General features: G+C 36.6%; 1 protein-coding gene and 1 long non-coding RNA gene across 10 annotated transcripts in view; one reads left to right on the top strand and one right to left on the bottom strand.

The window, feature by feature from the left end:
- Positions 1-24,086, bottom strand: part of LOC150094609 (uncharacterized) — a 944,400-nt gene that overhangs the window by 423,424 nt on the left and 496,890 nt on the right. The gene's annotated exons all lie outside the window — the stretch shown is intronic.
- Positions 21,524-24,086, top strand: part of LOC150094610 (cell adhesion molecule Dscam1-like) — a 223,380-nt gene continuing 220,817 nt past the window's right edge. For all 3 annotated transcript variants that reach the window (XR_016550175.1, XR_016550176.1, XM_090411561.1), the window contains exon 1: positions 21,524-21,934. Coding sequence is in view for 1 of the 3 variants with exons in the window: in XM_090411561.1 (XP_090267687.1) it covers positions 21,850-21,934 (85 nt within the window). In the remaining 2 variants the exon portion in view is untranslated. The remainder of the gene's footprint in view (positions 21,935-24,086) is intronic.

Genomic DNA, 24,086 nt, shown 5'->3' with positions numbered 1-24,086 from the left:
TGAAATGGATAAAATTGAGTATCGTGCGGTTATAAAATTCTTTATAAAAGGAGGTTTAAAGCAAAAATAAACCCATTCGAAGTTCATAAAAAGCTTATGGGCACTCTTCTTCTCCTTCGTTTTAGACAATTATGAAATAGGCTGCCGAGTTTAAACGTGGCCGTACCAGCCTTGAAGCTGATCCACGTAAAGGACGTCCAAAAATCTTTGATCAAGTGCACGATATGGTATTGGATGACCGGCGAGTCAAAGTGCACGAAATTCCCGAGACTACAGGCATTTCAAAAGAACGTGTAGGAGATATTTTGCATGAAGAATTGCATATGAAAAAGCTTTGTGCACGATGGGTACCGCGCTTGTTCAGAGTAGAAACGCACTCGCATGAAAACCTCTGAACAGTGCTTGGAGCGTTTTAACAACAATAAAAATGATTTCGTGCGTCGAGTATTAGTATTATTGAGACTTGGATTCACCATTCCACACCAGAATCCAAACAGCAGTCAAAACAGTGGACAGAAGCCGGATGTTCAGCGCCAAAGAAGACAAAGTTGGTTCCATCAGCAGGAAAGGGCATGACATTGGCGTTTCGGGATGCTAAAGACATTTTGTTTATTAATTATCTGGAAAAGGGTAAAACAATAACCGGGGAATATTACTCCGATCTTTTAACCAGACTAGGCGAAAAAAATTCGTGGGAAAAGCCCGGGTTTGAAGAAGAAAAAAATCATCTTTCTTCAGGACAATGCACCTGCCCACAAAGGTGTTTTTGCAATGGGAAAATTAAGGGATCTGCACTATGAATTGTTGGAACATCAGCCCTGTTCCCCAGATTTGGCTCCCTCTGACTTCTGTCTCTTCCCAAAACTAAAACTCTTCCTCGCTGGTCAGCGTTTTTCTTCGAATCAAGAGATGATTGCAGCTGTAGGGGAATATTTTTCAGATCTTACTGAGAACCACTACAGGGGACGGGATAATGGAGCTGTAGCATCGCTGGAATGAATGTATCAGTCTTAAGGGAGATTATCTTGAAAAATAAAAATAATTGTGAAATTTTAAATTCGTTTTTTCATTGTTAGGCCGAGAACTTTTCAGACCATCTATGATGAAACATTCTGTATGTTTAGGTGTTCGAAAATTATGCAAAACTTAGGTCGACATGATTACGAAAAGAAATAAACGTAAAATATTGTAAAGGTTGTTACAATATAATCAACGCATATTGAGCATCTGATTTTTTTCCTCACACGCATCATTTTAAGCTTGTAATTTGATTCAATTTGTACTGCAAAAAATGGCATACATAATTCCATTTACCGAACTTAGTAGCGTGGACCGACTTGGCTGTAGTGGGATTTTTGAAATATGTCTAGAATACCGTATGAACAATCTGTCCTCTTTAACAATACACATGTAAATTGCTGCATGCAGTTTATCTAGAAAAGGACAAGAATTCGATTGGCGCGGTGTACTTCCCATGACTACATAAATGATTTCCCCTTTACCGAAATGAACGAAAGAATATTTTTGAAGCAACATCCTCCTTATCATATATATGCAAATTTCCACCAGATTAATTCTTGTCGCCGGAGACATCGGATGTAGAAAACCATTTTTATCAGCAATGCTTTAATAAGGATAAAAGCAAAATATAAATTAAAGGATATTTCGCTTACTGTACAACATGGATTTGTTATTAACGCGACGCCAGTTATCCATATTAATAGGACAGTTTGCCAACCTTAAAATCGGTTCAATTTAAGCTAAATTATTGGGTCAAATAAACACTTCGAAGTCAATATAAAAAAAATAAACTTGATTATTTAATGAATAATTTTGAACGCATTTCTCTTTTCCATAAAAAGCTTAATTAAAGCTGCTTGGGATTATAAGAAGTGCGCTGCTGCTAGTTTCAAGCAGAACACAATTTTCCGATAGGTGGCTCTTCCAACAATGCAATTTTGCCGGTCTGCCAGATGGTATACACGTGAAACTAAGAACATAAACAGAGAGAAATCCAGAGAGCTGAAGTCAATATAATACCTATAGGGAACGTGAAAGAACAACATATGTCCTTTAATTTAAACGGTTCAAATCAAATCAAGGAGACGAGGAATGTTTTCTAGTCACTGAGCTGAGTTCCAATTAAGATCGCTCTATGATCAGTAACTATTATTGCACGCGTGGGAGTTTAAAAAAATCGTATAATTTATTTCATGATCAAGATAGAATTTTATTTTTCAATGCGGAGTTATTCAAAACTAAATTGAAATCACCTAATTAACTTTTTTAACTGATGGAAGTTCAGAATGAAATATTTCCTACTAAATCAATAGAAATGTTTTCAATAATTACAATTTTATACCGTAATAAATTCTAATTCTCATTTCCAAGCTACAGGGTTATAATGGAACTATTCTTCCCTAATTAACCGTTCTAAATATATCTTATTGCTATTCTGCGAGCTTTAAATTACCAAACAAGGTCTTTAAACAAATTAAATATGCACAATTCAAAGTTGTAAGCAGACAGCATGGCTAAGAACTCCCAGTTATTCGCAATTCACTTAGCGCATGATAAATTACCTGACAAACACTACAGACTTTATTGTAGTTTAAATAGAGTTTTCCAAAGAGACGTGAATAATATTGCTGTCAGAAGGTTTCTGTAATCCGTGGGGCTTTTCTAACCATCATTAAAGCAAAAAGGTTAGAAAAAAGTGCGATGACAGATGTTTAGGCGTCAAGCTAGTAAAAGTTGAAATACGAAAGGAAGCATTAGCCGTGGCTATGCTGGAGGTGTTTCTTTTCAAACGGCCTGATTTATTTTATGTACGCTTCCTGTATCATGGAAGAGACTCCAAGTTTTACTAGGAAAAATCAAGACAACTAACGGCTTCTATTCGTGTGACTAGAGAGGCGATATGTTGTGGTACCTTTGGAAAGAGTTGACAAATGAGTTCGGTTTACCGATAAAGACCGACTACAGTTGTCGATAGCTCGCGAATTCAATAAACACGTGTCGATTTTCATCTGTTATTCAATGCTCATGTTCCGTTAAGCTCGGATTCTTCGTCATTTTAGATTATATGTATAAATGCACAAATATATAACATCCTTTCGAGAAGTTCAACATGAAATCAGTTTTTGTTGTTGTGATACTTTACGTTTATAGCTAATGCATACAAAAATAAAAGTGAATAAAAAAAAAATATTTTTTTTTGGCTAGATGGGTGAAGCGTCCGCGCGGTTAGCCTTGTGGCTTTGCGCTTCGCAACCATATGCCTGGGGAAGGAGTGTCCTAGGTTCGATTCCCGTCGGAGACGTGAGGAGCTGAAGGATCTTCCTCAGCCATAGCCAAGTTAGCCGGTCTTGGGCGCCGGCAGTAGGGTTTTTTCCGCCAGTTTATCTGGTGTTTTTCATCCCGCAAGCAGGCAAACCGGCCCCTTGAACACACAGCGATACAGCCAAGAATACCTTGAGGCATAGGAGTGACCATTCTATCCTCGTATTTCGGTTACGAAATCCAAGCATGCTTGGAAGGTTGTGGGCCTTAAAGGCCTGTTAAAACCATTGGGATAGATAGATAGATAGATGGGTGAAGCAAGAATGCTTTTCATATTCCCCGTTATCTGTAGAAGAAAATGTGTGGATAGGGTAATATATAGGGCCATAAACTCTGATCATGGCAGGAGGGTAACAGCCTCAGTTAAAACTTCATTGGCTACAGGATTGCCATCCATTACCCTCCCTGGGTATCCATTTCAGTCGCCTCGTACGTCATGCATGGGCTTATATATGTAAGCAAAGCCGTCTCTAAAAATTAAGACGATCCCCGGACCACTCCCTACGAGTGGCCGAAAGACCGTCCAACTCAGCGTTGGTTCCACTCACTGACGGACCCCCCCCCATCACCACTGAGCTCATATTCCAGGGAAAAGCATCCACCGACAAGACCCCTCACGGGCTACGCCGGAAAACACCCTCCCCAGTGACTCAAAATGCTCTCTTAGGGCAACCCCCCCCCCCTCACCGGGAGCAAAATTTCGGAAGAAATCTAAGAGAGCGAAAATCTCGAAACTCAGCGTCCCATTTTAGTCGCCTCTTAAGACATGCATGGGCTACAGAGTAGCGCTATTCTTATCCCAGCTACCACATGGGGTAAACGTGAATCACTTCTCATTGTGATGCATATCAAACTTATATAGATAATAAAAAGATTTATTGGAAATTTTCATAAAACAATTTATATCTTTCTTTATTTCATAATAATTTTCAAAGTTTATTTGACATATAACTTTATTTACGGTATTATATTACTGAAATATAAATTCTAAAGCAAAAATGATACAAACGTGATGCTTTTTTTTTCTCTATTATAGACTTGTTTAAAAGTAATTCTCCAGAAAAGTTTGCAAGTGAGCAAGTACAGCTGAAGAATAGCATTTATTCTCACAAACGATACATGAATTCGTTTCTTTGCTTCACTTACAGATGTGTGCAGGAATCTGGTCAACGGATGCATGCAGAGTTAGTCTAAGATGAATGAATTGCAGAAAAAGTTTGGTTTAATCTCTCATGATTATTAAACTTGAACGTATTGTATAAACGAATGTATTCCGAAACTTATTCAACCAATGAATAAAGTAAACATTTCAGAGATGAACCGCATTATCGTAGGATAAAATCTTAGTAGCTTCCCTGCTTTTCTCTTCCTTCTCAGGAGAGGCCATTGGTATGTCCCGCTGACTTGTTGGTTCCAAAAACACGGTAGATAGGCTGTCTAAAACAAGGTTTTCCAAACTTTTTTTTTCCAGTGCCCCGGTTATTTTTATACTTCATCTTCGTGACCCAGTAAAATTTTTATGGCGAATAGGTAAAATAAAACAGATTTGAATATTCATACAGTTTTCATTAATTATTAGTATAATAAAGAAGCATTTACTCTTACAAAAATTAAAGAAATTAAACTAAAGCGAAGTAATTTATTAATGAGAAGTGTGATGCTGTTGTTTGTTAACTAGAAATTTCAGGTTTGGAGGAAAAGATAACTTTATTCTTAAATCCGGTTCGACTTCCAATCGGTTTCTATATTTATTTTTTAGAAAAACCAGTGTGGAAAAGCCTGTTTCACACTTATAAGTTGTGACAAAAGGCATTAGAAATTTTAATCCTTTTTCTGCTAAAGCGGGATACTCCTGAAGCAGCCTCGCCGTTAGTTGAGCTACTTTGCCCGAACAAAGAGACTGTGAAATGGCGACGCGGACTCGGACGGAGCGCGTTTTTCGTCTCTATTAATTAAATTATTTATTCATTAGTCCCGATTAAACGCTAATGACTTGTATTTTAGAGTTTCGTGAAAAAAAGAAAATCCAAAAACGACACCTAGGTTTTCGAGAATTTTTTTAAGGCGACCCGGCATTTAGCTTTCGTAAGCCGGTTCCGGGTCGTGACCCACCATTTGGGAAACCCTGGTCTGAAGTATAATATAAATACGCAGTTTAACAATCTTTTGGTTTTCCTTCGTTGGCGTTCGTGGTACAAATGCTACTAACGGTATATGTTACGTATTTCGTGCACCAGTCGGTGATTCGAAGGCAAAAAGTCCTCAAGTCATCCTTCCTTACAATCTGATCCTACGCAAAGGTCATCTCGTTCAATATATTCTATTTTTTATACGGACGAAGTAATTTATGAAAATGAGTTAATGTGCACTTAACTTTATGTAATTTGGCAATCATTAATTTTCTTATTTTCTGATTGGTTCGAAGGAAGTCGAGGGTCTATTCGTTTTAACTAGGTGGCATTAGAACACTAAAGGGTCTCTAATGAATGATCTTAAGAAATCTACACACGCTTGTCTCCTCTGGAAATCTCTAGCAGCTAAAATGCTGCGATTGTAATCAGCGAAAGATTAGCGAACTGGTATTAAGAGCAGACAGACAGCCGTGAGCTTATTAACGCCGTCAGTAAACGCTTTCCTAAATTAGAAACGAAACACGACTGGAAGATTAGAAAATTATCACGAAATAATTGCTTTCGTAAACAAGAGAAGAACTGCTCCTGTGTTAACAGACACGGAACGTCTGTTGCAAGAATTTCCAATAAAAATATCGTTTTAGATGAGTTATTAAAGAACAAATTATCGGACATTGGAATTTGAAAAGCTTCTGCAATAATAATGTTGTCTGTGTGCTTAGCAAGTCATCTTCCAAATTTGCTTTTAAATTAAAAATCTATAGAAGTATTTACAATCGCGTTTTAAAGGGAAAAATTAATAAATGAATAAAAAGGTTACTAGTATATATAATCTCTTTATAAATATTACTCGAATCGGACATTTCCCATTTTCATTAAGTATATTTTTTCCTAAGCCAATAACTCAATGCGAGTGCAGCATTAGAACAGCTGAGATCGACTGTGGGTGGCAGCATCAAAGGTAAAAGAAAGTGAAAATAAACAGCTTAGATTTACATGGAACGACTGCTGTGTACAAGCTTCACATCACCCTTTGCTATGCTCAGATTCGACGACAGACCGTTAGAAAAGTGCCGTGTGCAGTAACGAATCACGACACATACACACCACTCTTTTAATCAGATGTACGCAATAAGGATATGACAGATGTCAGGAGAATGTAGTGACACTTTTCGTGGAGAACTAGGTTTCGTACAGACACCGGAAAATTGAACAAAGAATACTGACATTATGGACAAATATGTTTTGCGTACAACGTGGTGACTGGTCGTAAAACGATCCACTTCATTATCAAATGGATGGCTCTTCATATACTGCATGATGAGGCACCTCATATCAAGAGTGAAAGATTATCGTGCGATTGTCATCTTAATAATGGTGAGAAGAAATTATATAGGCTAATTCGTTTTAGCAGAAAATACATTTTTAATTAAATATTTCCTACAGGAGGTCTTTTCCCAACCGCAACTTCGTCAACAACGGTATAACTATATTGAAAATAAGGCACCAAGTGTGCTCCGTGTTGGAACCTACGTTCCTGTCAAAATCCGAGGTTAATTCATGTAAATTAATTAATGAAAGTAAGCTCAGGAGATTGAGACAGATAAAAAACGCGGTGTTTAAACTACGATTGGAATGATATTCTAATTTTAAATCGTCAGTTTCTGATTGAAATGTTAGCGTAAAGTATTACAAATTAATGACTATAAACCTCTTGAGCATGTGAACTCTATCTCTAAAATTGCAAATAAACAACTTTTCTGGAAAAAATAAATCACACAACGAATGCTGTTTCTGTTTGTACTTTGCAGAACACGGCCGATCGAAGTGTGACATAGCTGACCGGTGGCGAAACTGACTACGAACCAGAACGCTGAATCCCACTTCAGACCACTGAAACCTATTGACAGAACAAGTTTCGAGCCACAAGTTTACAGTTTGAGTAAACGCTTCCTCAAAGTCGTCTATGCTAGCGTAGATGTAGAAAACAGCAACCAAAAGAAAATAAATAAAGTAGATTTTTGCGAACTGTTCGATTGGTTCTTTTAGTTGGCTTTTTAATAGTACACCAGCTTCCTCAGAAGCTAATGTATCGGTACACTGAAAAATACTACAGCACAATAGCTTCTTCAAAATGGATGACATTCTGGAGAAGCTTGACTGTTTCGCCTCATAAATCCATGATTTATGACAGTTCAGGTCAAGTCCATCAATAGCGACTTCGAACCTCTTTAGAGATCCACTAACGCAATAGATTGTTCTTTCTTCTAGACCTAGACGAAACCTAGAAGCCAGAGTAGTACTTGTGAAGAAATTACTCGCATAACCGAGAGGTGTATTATGATGTATTAACGGTGTAGTCTGGAAGTAATCAAGATATATCGTGTACCGCTCGTGTTAGGATTTTTTAGATGTGTTTCGGAAAATGTTAAAGTACCTATTAAATGTGGTTTCCCGTCCGTCGGTAAGCAAGTGGTTCCTCTCTGTCTAGACAGATTTTATTATCATTTTGTATTTAGAATCCTCACAAAAATGTTTCGCGTAATCTCAATCATATAGCACTAGATTAACTAAATTTTCATTAAATAAATTATAATATTAGAATTTAATAAAATTGGTTATGAAGAAAAGAACCTAACTGGTTTTTCCTCTAAGCAAACGAAAACTTAAAGAACAATAAATATCCATTATTGCTTTATAGCCAAAATTTCATTTGCCAATGAAATTGAAGGTTTCTAAATTGACCGAGAGCTTATGAGAACACATCTCTCATCATGAGCGTTGCCTTGATGTTGATCTACTTAAAAACACAAGAGCCAAAAACCTTTCATTAGCTTTTGAATGAAAGTTTCACTGCCCTGACAGCTGTTTCCAACAAACGGTATTCGTTGGAAAAGACGAAGAAACAACCCTCCGACGATGTCATTAAACTCGCATTTTTTCCCCTCCGACTGGAAAACGACGGAGGTCCAAATTTTAGACGCGGAAAATTTGTGGAGTGAATTAATTACGGTTTTTATTTAAATCTTGTAAAAGCAGGCAAAACGGCTGAAGAATAGACACACACACAAGGCAAAAAAAAAAAATAATAAATAAAAAATAAATAAATAAATAAAAAAAAATAAATAAATAATAATAATAATTTAACATATAGTAAGTTGTCATTTTATTATTTGAAAAACTGTTGCATACAAATATTATTTCAAAGAATATTTTTCAGAATTTATTATGCGATATTTTAGGTATACTCCTCGCATTCCCTCCGTCACGTCATTTAGGGTTTGATCCCCAAGTTATCCGAAGCGCTTTGCGCTACCCAAACAGAAAAACTGTGGCTATCCCTGCAGTCTTTTTTCCCCTTATAACAATGGACGAATTTCAAATGGTGAACTTGATATGCATTTCTCGGATTGAAACTAAAATAAATCACATTCTCTTGATTATGGCACAAGAAGGCAGACACACCCCTCGCATTCTTGGTTGTGTGTTGCTTGTGCAGCTAAATCATCCTCCTCCTATTCAAAATGCAAATTTTCTCGTGCTGTTAAAAATAATGACAGTAAAACAGTCATTACATTTTTTCACATTTAAGTACGTTTTTGCTCATGCATAGTTGACGCTGGGCCTAAATGAAGTATTTTTCAACCAGCTTATCTAAAATTTAAATTCACCATAATTTTTTTACAAGTTTCAAAGAACAGTTTTTTATTTGTTCCACGTAATACGGTTTAATTATTGAATAAATGAACTGTTCTTGTGTAAGTATTTATCCTTCTGAATTTATCCTCAAAATTACGATTAAAATCTTCATAAGAAAAATATAATGAGCAGGATACAGCTGTGTAGACTTCATTATGCTCAGCTTAGTCTGCCTCTAAAAACTAGATAAGAGATTTTATTAAAAGTCCAGAAAAACTAGGCTAACTAGTTTTTTTGGATATTAACAATCAGCCTGGAATACTCATAACAAAAGCCCACCGATAGTCGTTCATTTAAATACACTATCATGATGGTATTGTTTAAATTGCGAACTCGCAATAATTAAATGTCAAGGTAGCAAGAAAGGAATTGTTTCGATGTTTTTCATTTATTGGCAGATTGTTTTTCATGTATTTGCATTTGCAAGTTTATATTAATTTCAAAAGAGAAATAGACAAAAAATAGCTACAATAAACCTTTCAATAATGATTAAACAAACAAACAAACAAACAAAAAGTGACGTTCAAGACGGATGTACGATTTGGAACACATATTTCTAAATATTTTATACACAACACAACACAAGTAATTATCGACATATGCACAGTTTACTTATGAAGAGAATTCTGGCGTTGTGTGTTTCCATGGTTGCTAGATCATGTCGTGTTCGATACTGATAACTGAATGAGTAATCATAGAATCGTTTAAATGGTGCAACATAATTTCGAGAAAAAAATAACTTCGCGCACTTAATTACATATTTTTGTTTGAATTTCTTTAAAGTGGTTAGTGAAAGTTTTTCTTTGTTTTATTTTGCGTGCTAATAAACCGGTTTATATTTAACTGAAAATAAAAGAATCCATTTAAAAAACTAATTAATTTTTATTAAATAAATAACTAAAAACTTAACGAATTTTAAAACAACTTACAAAATAACTGCAAAAATTTTTATACAATTTAAGTAATAACCGAATATTTGAACATATATTAATACACCAAAATTTCTGTTATATACTGTTAATTTATATATCGACAACTTTAAGCCTAATTTAAATTCACACTTCAAGATCAAACATTTCAAAATTGCAGAGAATCCAAAACAAATGCCTTAGGATGATCCTGGATGCACCGTGGTTCGTCAGAAATTCACAGATTCACCGAGAAACCGGCATTCCATACATCTCCTCCCTTCTTCGTGATCTTGCAGAAAAATTCTTCGTGAAGTCAAGTTCACATTCGAACCCACTAATCGTGCAAGCTGTCAATTACAATGAGACTGATTACTACAAACACAAAAGACCGAAGGCTATTCTTCTCTCAACTGATCATAGCTAACACTACTGCCCTCAGAGGGCGAGCTTAATTGCTCACAAATCTCCCATTCCCAAATAACTCTCAATACAGATAAAGGGGAATATGAAAAGCACTTGTGCTTCACCCATCCTGTCAGTAACGTCAATGTCATGCCTAATTTAAATTGATTCTGGATTCACCGTGAGATGGGGTTATTGATTTTCAATTCAATACCCTTGGAGGGTAATGGATAGAAATGCTGTAGCCAATGAAGTTCTAACTGAGGCTCGGCTATTGCTGTTACCCTCCTGCCATGATCAGAGCTTTAATTAATAGCTCAATAACACATTATCCCTACACTGTCCTCTACAGATAACGGGGAATATGAAAAGCATTCTTGCTTCGCCCCTTTACGCCAGTCCTTATAAGGACTAATTTAAATTATATAATAATGGAAGATGAATCCACCGTGAGATGCGGTGATTGATTTTATATGAGATGCCCATATAGGGTAACGGATGGCAATGCTGAACCAATGAAGTTTAACTGAGGTTCGGCTGTTGCTGTTATCCTGGGTTAATGAGTTCGCTCTCTTAGGTTTTGCCCTAAGGGAGCAATTGACTCTCCGGGGAAGGTGTTCTCCGGCACGGCCCGCTGAGGGGTACTTGCCGGTGAATTATTTTCTTCGGAATTTGAGCGGTTCTGCTCGGTGGTCGGGGAGCCCGTCACTGAGTGGAACCAACGCTGAGATTAGGACGGTCTTTCGCCCACTATGGAGTGGCCTAGAGATCGTCCGTATTTTTGAGTTTTCACCTTTACTTACATAGTCGGTGATTAATACCCTTGGAGGGTAATGGATGGCAATGCTGTACCAATGAAGTTTGACTCAGGTTCGGCTGTTGCTGTTACCCCCTTGGGCGATGAGATTCAAGAGTTTTGAGTTCGCTCTCTTAAGGGTTTTGCCTTAAGGGAGTATTTTGAGTCTCCGGGGAAAGTGTTCTCCGGCACGGCCCGCTAAGGGGCTTTGTCGGTGAATTATCTTCTTCGGAATTTGAGCGGTTCTGCTCGGTAGTGGGGGAGCTCGTCACTGAGTGGAACCAACGCTGAGATATGGACGGTCTTTCGCCCACTATGGAGTGGCCTAGAGATCGTCCGTTTTTTTTTTTTTTTTTTTTTGAGATTTCACCTTTACTTAAATAGGCGGTGATTAATACCCTTGGAGGGTAATGGATGGCAATGCTGTAGCCAATGAAGTTCTAACTGAGGCTCGGCTATTGCTGTTACCCTCCTGCCATGATCAGAGCTTTAATAGCTCAATAACAACTTATCCCTACACTGTGCTCTACAGATAATGGGGAAGATGAAAAGCATTCTTGCTTCGCCCCTTTAAGCCAGTCCTTATAAAGACTAATTTAATAGTTTTTTTTTTTTTAATTAAAGAAAAAATTCTCACGCTATAGTGTTCATCTATGATATCTTAATCATATATGGAAAGTTGTCAATCTCGATAATGGTAAGACTTTTTTTAATTATTTTACATTATTGAATTTTTATGGAAATCTCTGCAATTACATATTCTACAAATTTTGTTTCAACAACAACAAAAAAAAATATTACAATTAGGTTATTCTACGAGCACCTCGACCCAAGAACTTTAATATCTTCAACAACTTCTTACGTGCCGTATTACGTTAACTACTTATCCAACAAGCGAAACTCTTTTCGTTGCTGCCTGCAATAAACTCATTGCAAACTTATTAGCTCAAGAATAATCTCTTTCAAACTTTTGTCGTGTACTTCAAGCTTCATCAACTTCGTTATGCAAGAGCCTTCTTTTGCTCTCATGAATCATAATTTTTAGCTCTTTAAGCTTACACTGAACCGACACAGTAGCGCCCTTAATCATGCTACTACAAGCCGCGTCTAATAATAATACGACCCGAGGTGTTCCACTTTTAAACTTTTGTTCCATTCGATTGTGCCACTGAGGAAAAAAGCAGGTGACGTCCAATAATATATTTAGCACGTTTGATTTGTGTAACGCTTCTAAACTCGTCATTGCTTTGTGCTTAGAATTTCAAGTGGCTGTACAATAGGGAGGGGCCCAGTGTGGCAAGCGTACGTACCACCAATCGTCCTCGCGAATCTCAGAGTGCTCCCAGAAGTAAAAAAGTCAATAAATCAATGTAAAAAATCGACCGTTAGGTCATAACAAAACTGAAGTTTATTTTTCACCGTTCTTACCGAAATCGACGTTCGGCAGGAAACTGTCATTTCCTTTCGTCACCCATATAACAGAACAGCAAAGCCGCGCACGTGCCAAGAAGATAGGAAAGTAATCGAAAATGGGTCTTGGATGTCGGGGGACGAATTCTCGGAAAGTAGAAGAAAAAATAAGTTATATAAACGTAAATACTTTCTGTTACGTGTTCAGAGACTGAAAGTATCAGCTTTTTTTTTTTTTTTTTTTTTTTTTTTTTGAGAACGAGATCCAAATTTGGTGCTCTTAATGTCGCTTTATGTACTGACTCAATATGCTTGCCTAATTGAAAGAAGAAAAAAAAACACCCACAAGATATAAGAAAGAAAAAAATAACAGCATGAAACACTCTTAATCCACCACTAGATTCACTCAAACTTTTTGTGAGTGAATTGAACTTAAACTCCCCCAAAAATTAAAGGAATTTACGATATTACGCTTTGCAAAATGCTAATCAATTAACATATATCACCGGTATATGTTTCTGCTATATATATATTCCGATTTTTTTAAACAAATTGCACTCAGTAGAAAGTTTAACCGAATTAGATGCTCGTATTTGATTTAATGACGTAAATATCAAAACCAGTATATGAAAACAGACGATGGATGATTGGAATATTTATCGCGCGACAGTGAGGGTGCATTGTTGAAAAAATTATAAAACCAACCACAGCTAACTGATTTAATGAGGCATATTCTTAAGTTAAATACATGCTGTGGTTGATGGGTGAGTTACCGAATGCACCTAATAAAAGTTGAATTTATCAATTTCAGTAAGATAAATGAAGCCATGCCACTGCGGTATCGTCGATATTGCCTCCGTAGCACAGTCGATACCAACAATGCCTTTCGCTTGGAAAGACCTGGCTTTGAATCCTATCTAGGATACAACTCCTCGTTTTTTTTTTCTTATGTGAAGGCGGTAACACAGTTTGGCTATCTTCAGTAAGAAAGTACAGGTCGAGTGATTATTATGGGGGACTTCAACTATGGAGATATGCACCGGAAGAAAGAACGTTCACATGGCATGAAGAAAATATAATGTATATACCTTCTGAGGGATAATTATATAAGGCAGCATGTGATGAAGGGGACTAAGGGTGGGAGAGTATTGAACGTAGTCATAGGATCAAAGATTATGGGGAGAATTTAGCCGAACAGGCCAAATGAAATACCAAAGAGTTCTTTCGTATGTGGCAATTAATAAGAAGAATGACTATAGAAGATTAACCTTAATGAGTGATGATGGTCATGAGGCGACAGAAGCGGATAAAATAGTTGAGTTACTGAGTGACCATTTTGTAAGGGTGTATCATCCTAGTGAGGTTACTGCTTTAACCTATGTGACAGACACTAACGTGGGAACAGATTGGAGGTCCATACGATATTGCAGAATCTCAATGTAAATACAGCTGTGGGATTAGATGGGATATCAGCTAGGTTTTTGCGAGAATGTTCAAGGGAACTGAAAACGCCTTTGATTAGGCTCTTTAATTTAAGTCTCAAGTGGTAGATTTCCAAGGGATTAGAAAGAGGGCAAAATTATTCCTTTGCATAAGAGAGGTTTAAGACTACAGTAGCAAATTATAGACCAACCAGTATCCCAGACGTGGTGGTAAAAGTGCTAGAAAAATTGGTAGAAAAGAGAATTTAAGAATGGGTAGATAACAATATGACTGTATGAGGGTCAACATGGTTTTGTGAAGGGTTGTTCATGCCTTAGTAATTTACTTTTTATAATAAAACATATAATAAAAAAGTAAGTAACTTTTTATAATAGAGAAACAGCTGAGTTGGATAAAGAAAATGGCTACACAATGATCTTGCTGGGTTTTGCAAAGGAATTTGACAGAATACCACACGGAACACTATTACACAAATTAGAACAAATGAGGATGGATATGACACTGATTAAGTGGATATGAGGGTGGCTGCTGGACAGATATCAAAATGGTATATGGAGAGGCAGAATCGAGACAAAAACAGATGACTAGTGGGTGTACCACAAGGTTCACTGTTGGTACTGTTTATGTGCAAATTGCTTAATAATTTGCGCATAAATGATAGAGGAAATAACTTGAAAGGAAATATTCAGTTGTTTGCTGATGATGCGAAATTAGGTAGAGTAATAGTTAATCAAGGCGATGTGGAGAGCTTTCAGGAAGGTTTAAATACGCTGTCAGTATGGGCAAAAGTTAATGGGTGTCAGTTTAATGTAGAGAAATGTAAAGTTGTGCATTTTGGGATAAAGAAATTACAAACCGTTTATCACATTGATAGTACTGTACTCCAGGAAATAGATTAAGCTAGAGATTTAGGGGTGGTGGTAGACAGAGTTAAAGTTAAGAGGACATGTTGCCAAGGTAGCCCATAAGATTACTTGGCTATTAAGGAACACATTAACAAGTAGAGATAAGGAAGTAGTTATTCCTCTTTATAAGGCCTTGATACGTCCACACCTGGATTACTATGCTCAAGTCTGGTCCGCTGGGTTTCTTGGAATGAAGAAGTGGTGGAGAGGATTCAGGAGGCAAGTGAGTAAGATGATGAATGGCCTGTGGAATGTTCCCTATGAGGATAGATTGGGTGTGTGTGGATTGCATAAGTTAGTTGATAGAAGAAAAAGAGGGTATATGATTTTAGTCGCTTAAAGGGTTTTATAGGAGAGATGCAGGGGAAATGTTTCAGTACTTCGCTAGAGGAACCAGAACAAGGGGCTGTCCCTGGAAGTTGATGTTTTCGACTGGGGTGAGTAAGTGGAATGAGTTGGAAGTTGGGGAGTGGTGAATGAGTGGAATGAAATGCTAGAGTCAGTTGTGAGTGATTTTTTGTTAATGGGTTCAAGGAGAGGGTATGATGGATTGTGTGAATAGATTGTTCTTCCGCGATGAGTCTTCGGACACCATGATGTCCGTATAATAATAATAATCTGGTCTCACAGCCTTAGCTGCTTTGTTTGTCATTGCAACCAAGCCACACAAAAGGTTATTATTTTTTTATCAATGGGATTCATATAATAACAATAAAAACATAAAGCGTTGATCCCATGAGTGAGTTAAGAGCGAGGTAATCTGTAAGCCCTGCTCTAGATATAATATAAGTGGGATTTTTCAAGCCGATGATGTCCTACACGGAAAATGAAAACCGACCCTACCAAGATGCATTTAGAAACAACTGTGCCACATTGGGGGTTCGAACCCACTATCTGTTAGTTGAAGACCAGACATTACTCTCCACTCTGCCAAACAGAAATTTTGGCCGATATCTTCTTCATATCATTAATGTAGATCCCGCAGTCCCAGACATCGCGTATTCAGGACCTGTGCAGGAATCTTTTGGCTTGTTCTTAAAATGCGTGTTCTTGAGCTATAGCCCTGTATTTTGCCCGCTCACGTCTCCTTGTTCTGTAGCATTAATAAGTCATTATTCATCAGTAATAATACAAACATGGAATTTCTCATCGCTACGTGGGGGAAATTTAATTGTAATTGGGAGTTATGATATTTGCTAAAATGTATCCAGTCAGTGTTGGTTTCAGTCCGATTTGGATTGTATGTCATAATTAAGTACTGACGGATGGAATTTGATGGAATTTTGAATTTCTTTAAATGGGACCATTTGAAACACGGGATATTCAGTACGATTGTGATAATACACAGCTAGAGTCACTGTGCGCAAATGTTATTTACCGAATGCGTTGTTTGATGATTCTCGACTGTAATTTCTAACTAATCAAAATCCCCTGTTTAAGATCCAGCAGTCAAGCTGTTTTCCAGTGAGTTTTTAATTATCAGGAGAAACAGCCCGAACTTCTTCCTACCCTCCATTCCGAGATCATTCTCTTGCATTTCTCAAGTCCATGCCAATTTTGCACTGCTGGTACTCGTTTGCTGTAACAGTAAGCTGCTTTACCTCTGCCCGTTTTTTAATTTTAATGCAAAGATATCTGAAGGTTCGAACTTGTCACCCTCTGCCTGCGAGAGGAAGTCAGAAAGTATCCACATTTTTTTAAAAATAAATTGGAATGACTGTAGAAGAAAATATTCAACTTCATTGCGACATTTTACCTTGCGTGATCAGAGTTGCCTTGCTGAATTGGGGCATAAACATGGCCACTCCTCCGACTACTAAAGTAGGAGAGCGACTTAGTTTCTGCAGACTAAAAAATCATCTAAGACTTGAATAAAAATATCGTAGTTTTGTTATATTGAAATGTATACATTGGGACTCATGCTTAAAATTGGAACCGTTGAGAACTAAGAATTTGGGAGTTGCGGGTGGACCAAGAGCAGTTAAAATTAGGTAGACGCCTGAGAAATTATCTACTTATGCAATTTGTATCATCGTTATGGATAATTTTAATACATTAATCATCCGATATTAATTTTCATTAACATCAGAAAAACGTATATGTATCAGGGTTAGGTTAGTGTTATACAGTTTGTTATATATACTTTGGTAATCTGACTATTCCCGATATTTCTGTTATAAATGTTACTGCACTACCAAAAAAGGTTGCTGCTTGCTAGGAAATATCTTGATCGCTTGCGGTGAGGATATTAATACCGTAAACTTTGTCACTCAGTAAGCTGTTCCACCTCAGCAGGAATTAAGGAAGGTAGCAGAGCATTAAGACGTTAAACTTTCGGTAATTACTTCATTACCTTAATAGTACCTGGCAATGTTTATGCATATTAATATAATCAAGATAAATCCCGTTTTCGCAGTTATTTTTCTTTAGAAAAATCTTTGTTTTTCTTTACTTAATTAAAATACATAATTACTATATGGATATTGTTAACGAAATGTGTTAATTCGTTAAATTTAATCGTTCACATGATTCATACCATACATGTGATAAGCACTTGAGTGAAATGAGAAAATATACACAGAAGTCTATATTTTCTCATTTTCTTTATCTTTCGTTTGATTATCGATTAATAACGGACACTGATTTGTTTTCAATTTTAGCCTATTTTATGATTTTCTGAAAGATGGATCCTGCAGTTGTTACCTAAAAGAACGCAACTGTATGCATGAAACAAAGAGATTATTGTTTTTGTTGAATTAAATTTTTATAAAATAATCGAAAGAGTTTATTAAAAAAGTACCAAAACAAAACAATGAGGCAATAAGTCATTTTTCTTGAATTATCAATAAACGGAGAAATGAATTATGTCTTTCTTTCTATTTTTGTTCTATCACTGATAGTTTTTGAAAAGTTTAATCCTTGAACTGTTTTGCAATATTACGATTTTCAGTCCATGAATATCATAAACCTTACATCGTCTTTTTCATAGAAATTGCAGTCTCCAATAAAGGATACATTTGTCAAACAATGTTCAACCTTGTATGACTGTCAAAGCTTTCAGTAACTTCAATAGTTCTGAGGTTATTAGGATATATTTGTCCTTTTTTTTTCGAAATCAATTAATATCTAGTGGAAAATAATCCAATGTAATTTGAAGAGTGTCAGTTAGTAAAAATTTTTTTTTTCTTTGAAAGTAAAAACATTCAGGAAAGAGATAACTCACATGAGGTCTTCAGATAATTTAATTACAAGAATAATGTTCACAATAGTACAGCGTGGGTCAAAGCATTTTCAAACGAGAACAAGAAAACCTTTAAATTTCATCTAATAGCACCACAAAATGAAATGAATATTTTAATGACTTGAATACAAAATTCATAACTGTCGGAGTCATTTTAATTTTTATCGTAAAGTTGGAAAACTTCAGAGAAACCGTACGCTGGTAATTACCTGCTATCTGTGAATAAAACATGAAACACAGAATCCAATCTATTCTTGTAAATAATCCAAAGATTTTTTTAGGGTTTGTACACAGAGTGAAAAAAGAGCATGTTACTGGCTGATGTGTAGTCGGAGAGACAGGATGATATGGAGACGAGGTTCGGACATGGCTCGAGCTTAAATCCGATTTCTTACCAAGACACGAGGCAGAAAAAAAAAAAGAAAAGTCATGAAGGCTTTTAAAGATAAACAGCAAATCAGTAATAATTCAGCTGAAGCGTCCACCACGGTTTATTCCTTATTTCTTTGCCTTAACTATCTTCGCGTTACATTGAATCAAAAGTTTCTATTTGTGCGTTACTAAACTACTGTCCAGAGACATTTTGAAAGTAATGTTAGGAAAGAGATATCACTCGAAAACTAAGATCGCTTCTGTTCGGTCTCCAACCTATAATTTAACAACATAATGTGTTTGCTTACTAAGCTCAATGCCTTGAAAAGGCACTATCTAATATACACATTATTTTTGTCCCGAACCACCAGTGGAAACGACAACATGTTCCACTTCTTATCATGATTAATGGTTAGCACTGCGTGAAGGACACTTGCCTGTCTTGAACTTCCATTACAAGAAAATATAACGCTAGTTCTGTGTTCCTGAAGGAAATCATCTGAGGTCAAATGATGCAGGGAAGACACTAAGTCTCATCATTTCCAGATCAAACCAGGTCATTGTAATGCCAGGTAGTGGTTTTGGCTGCAGACAGCCTTTTCTTTGTTTTTTTTTTCCTATTTCGATTTGTTTTCTGTGTATGCAACACTTTAAACCTGTTCTCTGATGAGGTTTGCTTCTAAAGTAGCAATATGAAGACCGATGTTCAATATAGAATTTAATATTCATATTATTTCTTCGTAATGATATAATGCTAGTCAATTTATACTGTCAGTTTCAATGTACTCCTGCATGAAAAACTCAGGAGAACCCATTGAATGCAACTCAATAGATAAGCATATTGAACATTGAATTAGAAATCTTTATGCAGATGTACGTAAATGTCACTTGCACAGCGTATATGCAAAATACTTTGTTGAAGATTACTGACCAACAGTATTCTTAAATAGTTGCCTGGAATATGTGGTGATGCAAGTGATTGTTGATTACAATGGGAAAAACAAAGGATCTTTCGGGGTTCGATAAATGGCTTATTGTGGATCCCTGTCTGGCTGGAGCCACGATTTGAAAACCTAAATCGTGGCTCCAAAAACGTGGGTCAAAAACTCCTTTGAGAAACCAGTCAGCAGAGCTGACTGATTTCTCAAAAGGGGGGGATACTTGGAGTGTTTAATCAGTCGAAAAATGACCCAGAATGTTTGTCTAACAGGCGTAACTGTGATCATAAGACAGTTCTCTGTTGATTATTGCCAACTCAAGTGCTGTGATAAAGAAAATTCAGTTTCATATGTATCGTATTTCCAGTGAAGTGGAAGCGAATTGTAAATATTTTTAAATGATAATCAATAAGATAGTATAAGTAAGAAAATGATTGTCAAAATTATTCAGTGTGAGTCGGAAATTTTAGAAAGTAGATGATATTCATCGTCTGGTGTGAGACCGCAACCACCTACTTATTGGGGGTCTGAAGTGGCTCGAGCATTACTATATCCGGATTGTGTAACGTCTAGCATAACGACAGCAGTAAATGTGCTGTCAATTTTAAAACGTTTGTGACTTGATTCAGGTTATGCGAGTGTTAGCACCGAGAGAATTAATAGTTTTAATATATAACATTAAGTGTTAATAGAATTAATAGTCTGAGGCATCACATCTATTTCGTATTGGAAAAGCTTCCCAACTACATAAAGTTAACTCATCTACAGTTGAATGGAAAAGTCCTTGTAACCTTGCCTCGTGTGTTACACCGAGGGTGTTTCTAAACAAACGGCGTCGGTCGTTTGAAGTGTTGGGAGGTTGACATTTCCGTATTACAAGACGGAGTGCTGATGGATTTAAATATCAGGATTTAGACAGTCGTCGGAAATGTACAAAAGTAAATTCGCCTGCACAAATATTTAAATGCACTTAAATGTTTAATCAGTAAACTTCGAAAACCGTAAATGCAACAGCGTCCTTTCGCAAACACGCTGTGTCAATAAAAGTACATTTCGATTAATGACAACAAATTAATGATTTCTGCGAAGGCAACCTTAAAATTGGCAGATGCTCTCCTAATTGTTACTAAAATATTCTAGAAAGATTTCAGAACTTCATTCATTCACTTAAATTCAACGAAAAGGTACCCCTAATCACTAACCACTGGTTTCCTGGGCTAAACATTTAGATTAGAGCTCGCGAGTCGCTTGACAAAGAAGCTGAATTATATCAAAGTGATTGGAGAGCTCCCTATATACTAATTCGACAACGAATAATCATCGACGATGACGCATCACTCTAACGATGTGTTGCGATGAACTGTCGAATACCTTCGATTTCAAATCAATGCTAGCGGATGTCCGGTCGAAGGCTACAAACGGACATTCGCACAAGTTAGAGAAATATATACTTCGCACATAAGGCCTTGCAGAACAAATCACGTAATTCATCGCATTGCATTTTAATAAGAAGAAAAGTGAATCGAGTCACACAGACATAGAAGCAGACCAGATAATCCCAGTGTTCGGAAAAGTGTCATTCTTCGTCGTCGACATTAGCAGATATGCGAGGAGACTTCAGAAGCTCGCGTGCATCCTGCTGCCACACACCAAAACCTAGAAACACTTTTCCCTGCATATCTCTAGTGACCGCTCCGTGGCGCTTCGTTCTCACCGTAAAGCGGACTTAACGTGCATCACCGAAGCTCCGGGCGCACATCACATGCGTGAAAGGAAGTCAGTGAACGAAGTAAAGAGCACGCGGGTGGTTCGTGGTGACGCTCCGAAGTCGTTACGGGCTTCTGACCTATCCAAATCGTGTGGTTTTTGATTTTTTTTTTTCACCCCTCTCGAGAAGAACTGTGTTGGGATGGTGACATTATTCGTGTTGTTTATTGCAAACTGGTCGTTAATCCTACAAGAAACAAACACTTGAAGATATCAGCGCTAAGAAAACGTTTATGAATCTCTGATGAGTTTCATCACACGTAACACGTGGGAATATCGTACAAAAAAGAAACCGCACGCTTGTTTTGCCGAAGGCACCCTGCTACCAATGTGGTTTTCTTCCTTGCTTTTATAATGGATTTTTGCATTTATTAAGGAAATTTTGTTCTGTTCGGAGGCTGAAGGAAAAACTATTAATATGATGCAGAAAAAGAATCTCCGGTGATGTCTCGCAGTTGATCATTAAAAGAAATTGGATATCTTAGAGAACTATGGTCTTCCAAAGGAGAACCAATTTGGTGGTTGACAGTCGCACTGTTATCGTATTATTCTTTTTTGTTGTTATATCAGTTACAGGTAGGTAGTTACATTTTCTTTGGGAATTTAGACTTTCCTTACGCTTAGAATTATACACTGCATTGTGCACAAAAAGGCTGGGCATGCAATTTGGATACAAAGTAGTCACATATAGTAAATATGCCAAATAATAAAACGCATAGTTATATTTTAGCACTAAAATTAATGCAAAGTACTAAAAATAAAATTTTACGCATTATAGAAATCTAACGATGCACTTTAGCAAGTGTCACAAATTTATTAATAAAATCATTCTCATTAATTGCATGGAACTAGAGGCGTGGCTATGATCTGAAATTCGTGCTTATCACCAAAGCATTGTTGTAGATAACACTTGGAAAATACAACGTAAGGCATGCAATTAACAGCACGCACTGGTGGCCACGAATTATGTCCCGAAGCACAAGTTTCTCACTCGTGATTTCTACTTCTGCACGCACACAAACTACTTCGATCAACGGATTGTGTCGCGCCTTATCATTTTATTCATTACACTACTAAAGAATGCGAAAAGGAAGTAGAACTCGAGTCAAATTATAAGCATTTCGAATTATAAAGGAATAATGAGATTCTGCCGATGTACTGCGTATTGTTAGTCTGTGGTGTGCTTTAATAATTATAAGTCTCTCTTTTCATAACGCAAGTTATTAGGAAGGAAGTTGGGTCTTTGTTTGTGACTAGCAATTACTAGGCCCATTCATGCTATCATAATTATTTCGTGCATTTTCTTGAACCTTTATAAGAAGGAACGTCGACCTTACTTGCCATCCCATCTTTATAATTTGCATTTCAAAAGTTAAAACTGTGCTTTACAATTATTGATGAGGACACAGTTTAATTTAATTTTAGATTACTGAATCAGCAGGTACTGAACTTTGGACTTGACAACGGTGTAAACAGTCGCACCTGCAAGAATTTAATTTTATGGAGATCGAGTCTAATATCGTTCATTTTCCTATATTGTAATTTTTTTTCTGGAAGTTCCTTCTGAATTACTTTTATAAATGGATCATCAGGTAAACAAATGTTGATTATTTTTCTTGTTATGTAATAGATATACGCAAGTTCACAATACTTTGAATCATGGCTTTGAATCCCTGTAATTGACGGATGTCAATAACAGGGATTCAAAGCCATGATTTATGATCGATGATAACGATTTAGTCTCTTGGGGGTTGGGGTGAGGAGAATCTCGCGTTTCAGGGACTCGTGTCGGTCTTTCCAAATGAGGCGCATCATGTACCCTGCGTAATTAAAAAAATATATTCTTATATTATTACACGGAAAAGAATGCTCAAATCAGTTTCTCTGGCAACATACACCCTCTCTATGGATGTGTTTTGTCCTTCTCCAGGGGACAAAGGTAGCGAAAGTATATATATCAATTCCAGGCACGGCAGGTTGCAGAACTTCTTCCATCCTGCCATGCATCTTCATGAGTACCATGAAAGAAATGTTGAAACTATAGCAGCATTGTATCTAGTTTCCAAAAATATTTTAATTATTTCAGCGGAAAGTATTTGAAACAAACGTTTTGGCTGCTTTTTTCCACTTTAATCATTTAAGTGAAAGCATTTGTTATTATTTCATGAGGAAGTATTTTTATGTAAAACTACCTACAAAGTGATAAACTTACAATATGTTAAAACCATTAGTGAGATAATCGGTAGAATATTCGGACCTCTGTTCTGAGATGAAATTTTCTGAAGCCACTTGGCCCTACAATACACAATATGGTGATAGTCTCGTAGAGGAAGATGAAAAACACCTAAACACATTCACATACATCCGTGCCCAGAGTGGGATTCCAATGTGCAGCCTAATTACGGTCAAATACTTGAAATCGTTTAGGTGAATTGTAGAGCGGAAGTAAAAGTCACTAACTGAACTCAATTACATTTATTTTGAGAGTTGCGGTTTTAATCCTCAATTTTGCTCATAAGATAAACAATTTACTCGTATAAAAAATAAAGGAAGTATAAAAATACTTCCTTTATTACACCAAAAGAGTAATATAAAATAAATTTTGTAGTGGTTTCATGTGAGCGACCATTTGAAACTAAAGCCACAGCGATCCATTTATTGTGGCAAATTATAACATAAGCTACTCTAGATATGCAAGTGCACTCATAGAAATGTATTCAGTAACTTA

This window comes from Typopeltis vanoorti, chromosome 21 (genome assembly GCF_054136105.1).
Source record: "Typopeltis vanoorti isolate ZY-2024b chromosome 21, IOZ_Tvanoo_1.0, whole genome shotgun sequence".
Lineage (NCBI taxonomy): Eukaryota > Metazoa > Arthropoda > Arachnida > Uropygi > Thelyphonidae > Typopeltis > Typopeltis vanoorti.
The sequence above is the reverse complement of the archived record's forward strand: the minus strand, read 5'-3'. Positions and strand labels throughout refer to the sequence as shown.